Source organism: Echinops telfairi, unplaced genomic scaffold (assembly GCF_000313985.2).
Source record: "Echinops telfairi isolate 266 unplaced genomic scaffold, ASM31398v2 ScPeMD7_3533;HRSCAF=4204_0, whole genome shotgun sequence".
NCBI classification, from domain to species: Eukaryota; Metazoa; Chordata; class Mammalia; order Afrosoricida; family Tenrecidae; genus Echinops; species Echinops telfairi.
The window spans coordinates 57,415,004-57,428,126 of NW_022107431.1; the positions used below are offsets into that span (position 1 = coordinate 57,415,004).

Sequence of the window (13,123 nt, forward strand, 5' to 3'; positions counted from 1 at the left end):
GTGTGGCCATTGCTTTGCGTCCTAATATGCTCTCCTTGTTCTTCTCTCCTTGGCTGCCTGGATGCAGGTCTCACTCCATCGGGTAAGCACCGTCCTGGCCGAGGTGGGTCTTGGCCTGCTTCTCAGAGTCTCTCTGTTCCCATCACACGATTCCTCCAACAGCAAAACTAGCTTCATTTTCCTGAGCGAGTTAAGGACCAGGAAGCTAGAGACTGTGAGGCCCTCCATCCATCGACATTCCTTATTGTCCTTAGGCGACCTCAAGTCAGTTTACAGGCACTCCGGTGGCCCAGCAGTTAAGTTTTCAGCTGCTGACTGAAAGGTAGGTGGTTCAAACCCACCAGGTGACTCTGCAGAAGCAAACGAGCTGGTGATCGGCCCGTCCAAAACACTGCAGCCTTGAAAACCTTTAGGAACAATTCTTCGCTCCCATGGGCCTCTCTGAGTCTCAAATTAGCTCAAGGGCACCTAACAGCAATCTTTATGGAGCAAGTCACTGGGCTCACTCCAGAGAAGTTGCTGGCTGGATTCCACCACCATTCACGTCACCGTCAGTTCCGCCAGCGCTCCTTTGGAAATTGTCTAGGCACATTTCTATCTCATCCCCGACTTTACATCAATGTCCTTGCTGCACAATCTCTTTGTGCATCTTCTTTTCCCACAGCAGCAGAAATCTCTGATCCAGCTTTAAAATTGAAAGAAGGAAAATGGATTTGAGATTTATGTGTTTTTATAAAATTGGTAAAAAGTAAAATTGAGAAACTGGAGATTATTTTTTCTAGATGGCCATTTTTTTCTGAACTTCTTGTTGCTGTGATGAATGTGGGCATTTTGCATTCAACGCTGTGCTTTCTGAAGCCGAATGGGAGAAAAGTTACTGGAAAAGCATGTGTGTTACGAAGCTCCAAGCCTCTAGTATAACCTTTCAGATAGAACGGTGTGGTTTATATATTTTCTGAATCTTATTTTATAAACAAAATGACTTATATTTAAAGAGGTAGATTGATCTTGCTGACAATTTCTTTTAGTAATTTTTTTCATATGAGTTTTGAGGACATATTTTGCTGATAGCTTCTAAATAGTGTATGGGTAAGACCTTAAGTACCCCTTGAATTTCGTGGTCCATTTCTCGGTGTCTAGGCTCTCTGGTGGTACGTATTCAGCTGCTAACCACAGAGTCAGCAGTTTGAAACCACCAGCCACTCAGTGGGACAAAGAGAGAGAGGGCTTTCTACTCCTATACTAAGTGACAGTCTCAGAACCCCCAGAGGCAGTTCAGGGTTGCTAAGACACAGAATCGACTTGATGGCAGTGAGTCTGAAATTTGAGTTTCTCTTTGTGGTTTAGTAAAGTGCTGTCCATACTAATTACCGCAGTGGATACAGTCAGGTAAGGGTGGTGTGTTTGTTTCCCGACCTGCTGATTTCTCGACGGTGGTGAAGACTGTGATGGGGGAACACTATCCCGGGAAGACGAATCCGATTTTGCTTCTGCCTGCCTTTCAGTTTAATTTCTGAGTAAAATTGACACAGAAAATATCAGGCAATCAGAGGGAGGAGAGGTCAGCCTGAGTCCTTTAGAATCCTCAGGAGTATTTGTATTTGTACCAGATGTCCTTGACCATTAAATCAGAAGAGATGCTGAGTCCATGACCTCTTGTGGGACTATGTGAGCTATTAACTGTGTACATTACTTTGCACAGTTTCCCTACAATGGAACCATTAGCTTCTATCTGCCTGGGGGCGTTGCCCATCCCTGATTGTTTTCTTGAATGGGAACAGGGTAGCGCCCTTGCTTGGGCATGAAGAGAAAGGTCCTAAACTGCTGGGATTAACTGGGTGGGAAACAGACATTTTTCTCAGATTCCCTGGGTTTGGAAAACTAAGGGAGTAAAAGAGTATGCCATGGGCCACCTATTGGTATCCTCAGAAGCAGGCCAACCCAAAGAAAACCCACTGACTCCACTGAACAGAGTAGAACCTCTCCCTATGGTTTCCCAAACTGTAAATCTTTCTGGGAGCCTGCAGTCTCCTCTTCCTCCTGCAGAGCGGAGGCCTGGCAATTTACCATCCAGTGATTCACTTTCTGACCACCAGGGCACCTTGGGAAGCTGACAGTAGCCCATAAAACCCAAGGAAAACAAATAGCACATTGGTGGAGTGGGCAGAGCCTATTTCAGATCTGGGAATTGCTGGTTTAATACTGTGCCTAGAGAGTTGATCTTGTACTTACATTACACTATTTTCTCTTTTTCTTTCTCTCCCCCACCCCACCCCACTTTTAATCTGCTTTTGCCTTGAAGCTACTCCATTCGCCATTCCATAAGTATGCCTGCTATGAGGTAATGTGCGTCAATTACTTTTATATAATCTTACTTTTATATACTCTTAATGCAGCGTGTGTGTGAAGTTGTTACTTTATTGACATGGATTTTGTGGCCATCTTTTTCTTCTTTCCTTTATGTAAAAGGAAATTCCCAAAGTGCTCAAACTGTCTCCGTTTCCCAATAACCTTCAAAAACAACGCTGACAGTTTGGTAGAAGTAAAGTGGGAGGCCCCAGGCTTTTGACTACACAGTCTCTGCTGGGGGGCAAGAAGAGTGACGAATCCATCCTGCTCTCCTCTGGGCAGATGAGCCCGGCCCCGTGTGGGTTTTCAGAGGCAGAAAGGATGTCCTACTTAGCACAGGGCCTGGAACTTGAAATGCGTTTCTTATATCAGCAGAACCGAATGGATGCTTAGGAGCAAGCTTAAACAAGATCATTAAGAGGGCGGCAGTTCTGGAAAGGGCGTCATTAAGACTTGTCCAGGTCCGTAGTAAGGCCAGGTGTCTGTTGAACTACATGCCCTTAAAGTGAATGGCCAGTGAAAACCTGCGCTCTGCCAGCCTAGGGCTGCCCTTTACATTTGCATGCCTTCTTAATAGAATCAGATCCAATCTAATTAAGAGCAATCAGTGCACAAAAATGGCTGTTAGGCTTTCTTTTCAACTGTTAGGTTTTGTTGCGAGTTTCCAAGAATTAGCTTTGTAGCGATGGGAAGGTCACCTCTGTGATTTCAGTTTCATCCTTTTTAAAACAAAGGGCTAGAGTGACTGAACATCTTGATCAAAGATTCTATAGAGAATCCTGATCAAAAAGAACATCATTCAGAACAGACTTGCAAAAGTGAGACTTTCTGAAGCCAGGGAGGCTGGATGAACCCTGAAACTATTGCCCAGACAGAGATCATCTTTAAACATTTCTGCCGAATACCAAGAATGCTGCTTGAAAGCTCCAAACACAGCCACGGCTTCCTTCACTGGAAAAGATGGTCTGCCGTGAGCATGCGTCCTCCTCAGGACTGTCTAGATGGGATCCGGTGGACAAGAGCAACTTGAAAGCTGAGACAGGGCACGTAGGAAATATTATGTCTGTTCATGGAGGTGGAACCATTCAAAAAAGGAGGTGAGAGTATTTGCATACCTGAAGAATGTAGTCAATGCCACTGCATTGTACATGTAGAAATTGTTTACTGGCTGTATATCCTGCTGCAATGTATTCTCAACAACACTGAGAATTATGTAATTTTGTAAAAACAACAATAAAAAGGGGCTAGAACCCAATGACCAGCTCATCTCCCGATGTTCCCCTTGGGGTCCCTGGGCGGTAGGAGAAAGCAAGGTGCTGGGACTCTATCCTGCTCTGGACAGGGCTGGGCTCCTCGGCCCTGCTGCACATGCTGAGGGCTGGATCCAGTTTTGAAGGGATTCAGTGACTCTCAACAATTTGAGATCACTGAAGCTTTAAGTTGATTCCAGGGTCATTTGTAGTGTGAGAGTTTGTAGGTGGTTGTGCATGCTGTGATTAAATCAGATTAGACTTTCTCTGTGTTTTGCACCGTGCAGTCTTCTGGAATTTAATTAGAGGAATGTCTGCTCTATGCTGGCCTTCTTTGGTAAATTTGTTGATATGAAAATTTAAACTCACTTGGTAACAAATATCAAGTATATAGATTATATATATTTAGATATAGATGAGATCATTTAGTGCATCCTTGGAAGATTTGCTCCCTACTACAGGAAAACCCAAATGGAGCATGTACTAAAACCTGTGGCTCTGAGCACCTTTCCTCATTTAGTTTTGAGGCTGAGTGTTCAAAGAAGGCTTGGACATGCATTTTCTGTGTGAGCTAGGAATCTGTCTAGTGACATATTGGTCACACACAGTCTCCATAAGCTAGCTAGAAATAAACCTAAAAAATGTTTTTACTCGTCTAACATATACCCCTGAGCCATCAGACTTGCTTGTCTGCCACCTGCAGTTCTGTACACAACGGCTGATGATCATCATGTAAGCAGGCCAAATAAAAGCTGCAATCAAAGTAAAACGGCAGACACACCCACAAGAAAGGCTTCAAAAATTGGTGGGAAAATGTCATTACTTTTTAACTCCATTTTCCACAAACTTTTTGAAGCCATCTATATAGATTGTTCCTTAGAGATCATTCATTTGGCTGACATTAGAGTCCCACATACGGTATGACCTTGGGCCCATTGAATGCCCCCTACTTAATTTATGCAGCTTGAATGCAAATGAATTTCTGAGCATTAGGGATGTCACAATCTCAGAGGACAAAGCCAAATTCACTTAAAAAAAAGCATTTTCATTTCTATGTTTTCTCTTAGAGCCCTGCTTCTCCATAGAACTCCCCGATGAGGGGTTGTTTTACAGCCGTCTCCTGTGGAGGTTCTCCTGAGCCATTTCTCTTATGTCACTTCACACTCAAGAGAGAAGACGAGGTAGCTAGTCCAGTAACAGTCAGTGGAACTTGTTCCCTTGAACGATGCAGTCCTTTGTCACTAAACACTGACATGGATCCAAATTTTAAACAGGGTTTTCTTTGTTTACTTCCTGTTCCTTTAGTTGAACTTGGTGATACCATTTTCAGTGGTAATGAGATTACTAAAAGAAATGGCACCACATGGGCAAATGCAATATAGAAAACTATTAGAAGCCAAACGAAGCACCCAGCTCTGACGGTACTAAGATAGTATATTGAACACAATGAGTGAGTCACACATAAAATGCCAACAAGCGTTTAGTAGGTGCTGTCTGATAAGAGAACAAGCGCATCTTTTTTGGAGAAGAAAAGTGAAAACCATGGCCACTAACACCATCATGATCAGGTAGTAAGCAAGTAGTGGGCGTGTTTTAACATAAAACACTGCGATCATGAGCTTTTTGAAATACCACTTCATAGAAGTTAATAAAGGCATGGAAAAGAAACAAAGCTTATGAACCTTCCTTTCCTTGAACCATTTCTGGCATACTGCACATTCACTCTAATAATAAATAACCTTGCTTCTCCAACTGGGAACATTCAAACATGATTCTCCAGACAGACTTTCTATTGCTTACAAAAAAAAAAGAAAGAAAGAAAAATCAAGCTTGGAAAAGGAGTGTTGTGATAGAAAGAAATTTGATTAGTAAGTGAAGTTAAGCTGTCACTCCTTCCATTCACTAGAAATAAACAGTGGTGCACTGTTGAATTATGGTACTCATTTCACTGCATAGGGACACATATGGGACCACCATGAATTGGACTGAACAGTAACTGAATATCATTGCCCAATGTTATATTATTTATTCTACAGTTGAGTATCAGAACGCTTTACTGACAATCATAAATATCCAGTGATGGCTTTGTGGACCTACCCAAGTGGATGGGCAATATATTTTAAAACATGGTTGAGGTGGGAGGCAAGCTGATAGCCAGATCTGCTGTTAGGTGATGTTTACAAATAACAGAAAACGTCAACAGCATGGTTGCTAAGACAGCTAGGTATGTGAGCTGACCTCTTTTCTTTTATTATTTTAGGAATTCTCCTACTTTCAAATCATTTGAGGAGAGGGTTGAGACAACTGTCACAAGCCTCAAGGTACAGACAAGTGCATTCTGGGTGGTTGAGTCCCTTGAATTAGGGCAGCTTAGTCATTGCTGGGGGTGGTGGTTAGTTCTGAAGATGGTGCCAGTCAGTGTTCGTTGCATCCATGAAGGGCAGATCCTTTCCCTGCACATGCCAATCTCTAAAGAAAACCAGTATTCAACAGTGTTTCCTGCACTGTCATGCATTCAGGGACAAACTGTTCATTGAAGTGTACTTAGGGTTGTGTTCATTATTAATCTCCTTGGCTGGTTAGAAGTCTTATTCCTTTTCCCCACCAAAAGTAGCTATGTGAGAGAGAAAGGTAGATGTGATAAAGGGCATGTAAATCTGACTGTAGAGCATGAACTAGCATTCAGTAACAGCTCAAAGCTCCTCCAGTGTGGGCTTGGACCAACAAACATGAACTTGGTCAGAAGTATTAAACGCCACCCCAAGCCATCAGCAACCTAAAGAGGTTTGTTAAAGTCACACTGAGCACAATCTGATGACCACTGAGGGAATATTAAATGGAGTCACAAAGCATTGTTCTGTATTAATGCATTTGCTCTCTGGGTCTAAGCTGAAAATAATACCTGTTACAAGGTGGGTCTAAAAATACTGTATTTCTTGCCTGAGAATAGATCAAGTACAGAATAGAAAAGAGCACAAGTAGAAGCAGTCTCATCTTTAGTTGCATAAGGTCAGGAAAAATCAGTAAGACTACGAAGATGATTATTTTTTAAGGATAGCTCCTAAACACTGACTTTATTCCATCTTGTAATAAGTATCACTACTTTGTGTACAATCCATTTTTGTGCTTAACTAAAGCAGATATACGGGCATGCTGGCTATTCAACTCTGAGTGTTTCGTCACCACATGACTCTTTTCACTTGTGCTAGACCTGATGGGAGTTCACGAGACTCTATTCTTAGCTAGATGCTCTTAATCTTGACCCAGAGGGTTTTTTTCCGTAGGGGAGGCCTTTCCCATAGTCTTCTATCTCATTACACCCGAGGTACATGGCTTAAGGCCCAAGAATGAAATCATTTCTCAGTGTTCACTATGCCTTAATCGGTAACATTCATTAAGCAGAGGTTTCTAATTGTTCACTATTCTGCTGTCAGCATCATTGTTGATTGGATGTACACGAGCCAGTTCCAGCCAACAAACCAGTTTTTACTCAGTTGATTCCGACTCCTGATGACCCTGAAGGACAGTGTAGACATGCCCCTCAGGGCTTGGGGGCTGTGAATCCTTTACCAAAGCTGACTGCCTCATTGTCCTGCATGAACCAGGAGGAGACGCCACATTGCCCCATGTGAAAGGACAACTTTTGTAAAGGTGGTAGACATTTCTCTTGCTACAATGTTCAGTCTCAGAACTCAAAGCTCTGAAATCTTAGGACTTGATCTCTCAACCTTTGCTTTTTAACCCTAGACAATCCAAGAGGGATGGATTCTTTTGTTAGATAAGTTCTGACACAGGAGAAGTTGTACTTTGTAGGTTTTCTTTAGAAGAACGGGATATGAAGAAGCAAAAGAAGAACAAAGCACAGCCTCTTTCCCTTTGCTTTTACAAAGTCCTGGTAAGCTCGCAACTCGTTTGATCAGCACTCTCCTTCTGTCCCTTCAAGGTGTCCTCTTTGGACATGCCCTCACCAGCTCTGATTCCCACGGCCTGTCTTCCCAGACCTGACCGTGGATTCTATGCAGGCATGATTTTCTATGGGATTCAGAAGGTTCACATCCGACTCACCTTCATCTCTCTCTCCTCGGCACTCCCAGGACATGGTCAATGCCTCCTTCCTCTGTCTCGGTGCGCCCAGGCATGGAGAACAGCACCCTGATCAATCATTAAGGATGTCTCATTCCTCCATCTCCCTGGACTACAGATTTGTTTAAAGTTGCGTCATGTTGCTTATTTTCTCCGTAGTTTACTTTTTCTGTTTTAAATCCCCAACATTTTACATCTTTCTTCAATGGTGGAACCCAACGCCTTTTCTTTGGGGGAGTGGCCCATGAATCAGAAGGATGAATGAAATTCCCTGCAGGTCTGAAGGCTGCCTTTCTCTTCACATGTTCTGCTGATCCACTTGGTTTTTAAAGCACCACTTATAGCAGCGGTTCTCGACCTGTGGGTCGTGATCCCTTTGGGGGGCGTCGAAGGACCCTTTCACAGGGGCCACCTGACTCATAACAGTAGCAAAATGACAGTTAAAAAGTAACAACAGAAATAACTTTATGGTTGGGGGTGTCACCACAACATGAGGAACTGCATTGAAGGGTCGGGGCACTAGGAAGGTTAAGAACCACTGACTTTAGGGACTCATGTTTATATTTGTCTTCCATCTGACTTCTTAGAGTTTTCTGTAAGAAAGGGGAGGTCTACTCCCAATCTTTGCAGTCTGCTACGCACCATGTGGCGTTTGTACCCAATTGATTGATTGCCTTCATACCCCATCCTGGAGGTTGGTTTTCTATGGAAAACTTGCCAATTCATTATCATCATAAAATTGTGTACTTCCTGCTCAAAACCTTGCAATGTCATATGACATCCCAGCTGGTGTCGCCTCTACAGTTGATGGCATGCTTTTTGTGTCATCTATAACCAAACCCCTTGACACCACACTTGATATCACAACAGTCCTGTCCATTTGCCAACCCGCCGTATCTTTAGGGTACCTTCTTCATAAGGAACATATTACACGATCTGAATAAAATCCTTTAAAAAAAAAAAAGCAAAGCATATTATCCCCCACCCCCTATCAGTCGACACTGTAAGAGATCAGGAAACTCAACTCAGTCGTTCAAATGAAAATTTATGCAAACAACAGTTAAATTTTTCAGGACACAGTGACCAAAACATTGTTAAGTGGAAGTTTCCGAGAGAGAGGCTCCTGGCCCATGTCCCTGCCAGAAAAGGTCTTTACTCATGTCTTCCAGGCTGCAGCCATTGTGTTCACACACCTGGGACCACCCCCTCCCGTGTTCCCTTGTCCCACTGCCAAATTATTTATTTCAAATAGATGCACTCCTGCCTTGTACTCGAGAAAAAAAACAAGAATGAATCAAAGCTCAGAAGAATACTACAGTAATTGGTATTCATCCGATTGCAAAGGAGAATTAAAGTGGGAAAGAAAAAGAAAGAGGAGGATGGAGACTGTTAATAGTTTGCATTGTTGCAATCTTTTTTCTCTAAAGGGAAAAAATGATTTACCTGTGAAAACTTCCCCATTCCACCTGCTAAGGCAATATGCAGAGACAAGGAGCTGTGAGTCAGCAGACTACTAGCCATGGGGCAGAGCCAGGCAGAGGCTAGTTTGTAAATGACCCGCAAGCTAAGAATGGAGTTTGCAATTTTAAGGGGTTGGGAAAAACTTAGAAGAGGCTAATATTCTGTGAAATTAGAAAGTTAAATGACAAGAAGGTCATATTCCAGTGTCTATACATGAAGCTTTTGGGGAACACACCCCACTGCCTGTGGCTGCCGTCGCCTGCCGCTTAACAGCCGAGGTGCTGCGTGTTGACAGTAGAGGCTGAAGGCCACGAAGCATCATCGATTTACCTCACTTTGTAGGAAAGGGGTTTCTGACGCCCTCCTCTAAACCCGAGTGAAGCGCTCAGTTTTGTAAATCAGTGGGCCAAGAAGTGGTGAGGGCTTTTAGTGAGAATTGGGGGAGATTATTTGCTTGTTTTTGCAATGACTGAATTGCTTTAAACCGTGGTTAAAATGTATTGGTTTATTTTCTTAAAGGCAGGCCAGGTGGTGCGTTTTTGGGTTCCACACATTCCTGTTCTCCTCGGTGATCACCTGGGTGCCGCTGAGCTGTAGCTAACAACTTGGCCATCAAAGCACACTTAACTGTTCTATACCTTTCCTGTGCACATTTTAACGACTAAAGAAGGTCAATGTGATGATTACTAAGTCTTGCACAAAGTATTTTATATGGTTACATATGCTTTGGAAGAGCTTTCTAGTAAGTTGGGATTTTTAAAAGATGCTTATTCATTTCTTCCCACTTGGCTTCTGCTTATAAACTGATACAAGCACTCAAAAGGCAAGTTTGAAGGGCATTATTACTTTGTGACTGGGGGCTGTTTCTCTTATAAAGACAAGTGCCCCGAAGGTGTGACGGGGCCAGTGCCCTTGGACCCATCCCTACCTGGCAAAGCAGAGCCATTTAGAAAGCACAGTCGGTGAAGCCGTTTCACGGTTCAAAAGGCCGTTCTTAGAAACCCAGCTAAAGGCAAACCAAGCCCAGTACCATGGGGTCCATTCCGACTCACATTGCCCTTGTCAGAAGTCCCCAAGAGAAAGCCTCCATTTAAGCCATAGTAAAGTTGTGATATTAGGGGGAGGGCTGTGTGAGTGTAATCTAAAATCCAGTGCTGTTTTGATTAAATTGGTTCACAGGGTAGTGGGCAGGGGCTCCCACGTCCACAGAGCTGGTTGTGCTCCTGAAGGGATTGGGGACCTTAACCAAGGAGCAGAAGAGATGAAGTGTTTGCTACAAGTCTGATGCATCCTTAAAATTTGGAACCCTGTCCCCAGAACCCAAGCGTGGCTGACGGGTTAGCACTCTGTTCCAGGAAAACTTCTGGACATCCTTCTCATCTTGGGAGTTGGGGGTTGGGAGAGCCTTACTGAATTTGAATTTTTGACACTCGTATGAAAGCATTCTATTAATATGAAACCATTATTTCTCCTTTTTTTGCGTTTGCCCATTGCAGACGAAAGTAGGCGGGACCAACCACGGTGGAGGCAGTTTTGAAGAGGTGCTCAGCTCCACGGCCCAGGCAAGCGCCCAGAGCTCAGGCGCAGGCACCCCGGGGCGGGCCCAGCAGGAGCTGCAGTGCTAGACCCTCTGGGCGGGCGCTGCTGATCCATGCCCTGCTCACAGACCCAGACAGGAAGACCAACCCCCTCTGGGAAAACCCGGAGCCCTGTGCCTGTGATTCAGAGCTTCCCCACCGAGTTGGATGACTTGATTCCCATCTGTATTTGCGTTGTCACCCTGAGCGCCAACTTTGAGTCTTCATATTTTGCCATCTGTTAAATGTCCCCTACGGAGCCGACGAGGCACGTGACTAGTCACCACCCGTCTTTCTGTAATATACCGCTCATCTTCCAATCACGTAACTGGTAATTATTTGCTTTGGCTTTGACCTTTGATGACAAGCATGAAGGAATACTTTCAGTGCTATTAGACAAACTGGATGGATCTCTATAACTGGGCCCAGCAATCAATGATATACTGAGAAGTTTACTTAACGACATAAATTACATATATTTATTTCCGCAGTTAGATACGTTTAATGATAAGACTTTGAGTTAATTTAAGTCTCCTAAGTTCTGGTGACCCTACGAGAGTTGACGCTGACCCTGCAGATGCTATTTCAACCACTTGCCAATGTGGTGGAGAGGAGACAGGCGCCTTTGAGTAAGGATGACCCCGGCTCCCCTGGGCTGCTAGACTCTCTCATTCTAAAATTCACTCCAATCTACCTAGAATGTTTCTTAACTCAGGTAACAGGTAGTGGAAAACATTTGCCAGTTGCTGCCACTAAGGAGGAAAAAAGTCATCATATTTATACAGCTGGGATCCCTTTTACATTTCAGATTGTACACCTCTCTTTTCTTCTTCTAAATGAGAATCTACATTTGTTGTTAGGCTCCAGAGTTATATAGTTCCTAGACAAATTTCTGAAATGCATACGGAGTAGACCTATTAATTAAAAATCACCATTTAAAACTCCACAAACTGTCTGTGTGATCTGTTTGTACATCCATTGCTCTTCTTAAAGGGTTTATAGTGAAAAGGAAGTGGATAGATGCCCAGAGTTGAATTAAAGTCAATCTGAAGGTTTCTATTAAAATTAATGGCGTTAAGATCATTTCCACCCTGAGTTGAAGATCAGTCAGGTTCAGGGTCCCATAATCTCAGAGGCTGGGAGTTTTAGAAAGGGAGCAGGGCTGTGACCCGCATCCACAGCTGACCAAGAAACACTGCTGGGAAGAACTTTAACATTCTCCCTATTTTGTCTTCCAGCCAATGGGCTGAAGGCCAGGTCACATAGGGCTTAGAAGCCACTGGACAGCTAACCAAATGGGTGGAGTTGTGAGTACCCTCAGACCCTCCTCAGAAGAAAGGCCTTGCAATCTACCTTGGAAAATCAGCCATGGAAAACCCTGTGGCGCACAGTTCTACAGACACACGTGGGTGGTCACCATGAGGATGGCCATGAGTCAGTGTCCGCCGACTCCACAACACTGGTAGCTGGTGGAGCTGTGCTTTAGTTAGTAAGACGCAGTGTGAAGAAAAGAGGCATTCCAAAAGGCAGCAAGAGTGAGTTTAAAAGAATGCCAACCATTTCAAACTCGGCAAGCAACTGCAGATTAGGCCCACAAAGATTTAGTCCCTGCCCACTGCAATCTCAAGCCAGCCAGACTGGCTTCCAGCCCTATGGGACCGTGACTTCAACCCATGTGCGGGAGGACAAATTAGGGAGGATGTCAACATTCTGTACGTGAAATGAAACTGACAAAAAATTATGGCAACAATCAGAAATTGCAACAGTGACTATCAGACAAAACAACCTGGCTTTTTAAAAAAGTGAACCATTCGGTAATTTAGCCACTTGTCACTTTATGATGGAAAATATTCATGTTGTCACAGTACAGCTTCATGTTATAACATATCTCGTAGAGATTTCAACTACTGGTAACTTATGCCAGCAAAGTAGTCTGCATTTTATTCTAAATTAGCTTTTTTTTCACAGTCCCATAGAAAGCAAGACATTTATTCTTTACAATGGAATGCCTTGATCAGCCATGCTATTTATAGTGGGGTGGCATAAACTCAGAGGCAAACTAGGGGCAACAACATGGTTACCTAACACTGGGAATTGAAGCGGCTTACCGGGTGATTATTTTTCCCAGATCACCTTGTCAGCTTGAAACATGTGAAGCAGGGAATGAATGAAACAGGGAATAATACTATGAACTTCAACCCCAACACCCTCCTCTCGTGATCAAATGGAAGTTGAGCGCAATAAAGGCAGATGATTGGAGTAAAAAATTATTTAATATGTAAACAACTTTTCCCAACTTGGTGTCACAATAAAAATTTAAAAATTACATGCCTACGGACACTTTCGATACACTCTATTTAAGCATGGTAGACGTCTCCATGGCTACATTTCAGTGACCTTTAG

The 13,123-nt window shown here is 43.5% G+C and overlaps 1 protein-coding gene across 5 annotated transcripts in view; it reads left to right on the forward strand.

Annotated features, from left to right (window-relative positions):
* Positions 1-11,664, forward strand: part of TPD52L1 (TPD52 like 1) — a 121,723-nt gene extending 110,059 nt beyond the window's left edge. For 2 of the 5 annotated variants that reach the window (XM_045294488.1, XM_004702047.2), the window contains exons 5-8: positions 68-82; positions 2,303-2,341; positions 5,860-5,920; positions 10,640-11,664. In XM_045294488.1, the coding sequence (XP_045150423.1) occupies positions 68-82; positions 2,303-2,341; positions 5,860-5,920; positions 10,640-10,768 (244 nt within the window). In that variant the 3' untranslated portion in view covers positions 10,769-11,664. Of the gene's footprint in view, positions 1-67; positions 83-2,302; positions 2,342-5,859; positions 5,921-7,693; positions 8,055-10,639 lie in introns of those variants that run through there. The other 3 variants (XM_045294489.1, XM_045294490.1, XM_045294491.1) reach the window with 3 other exon arrangements.
* Positions 11,665-13,123: the final 1,459 nt, after the last annotated feature.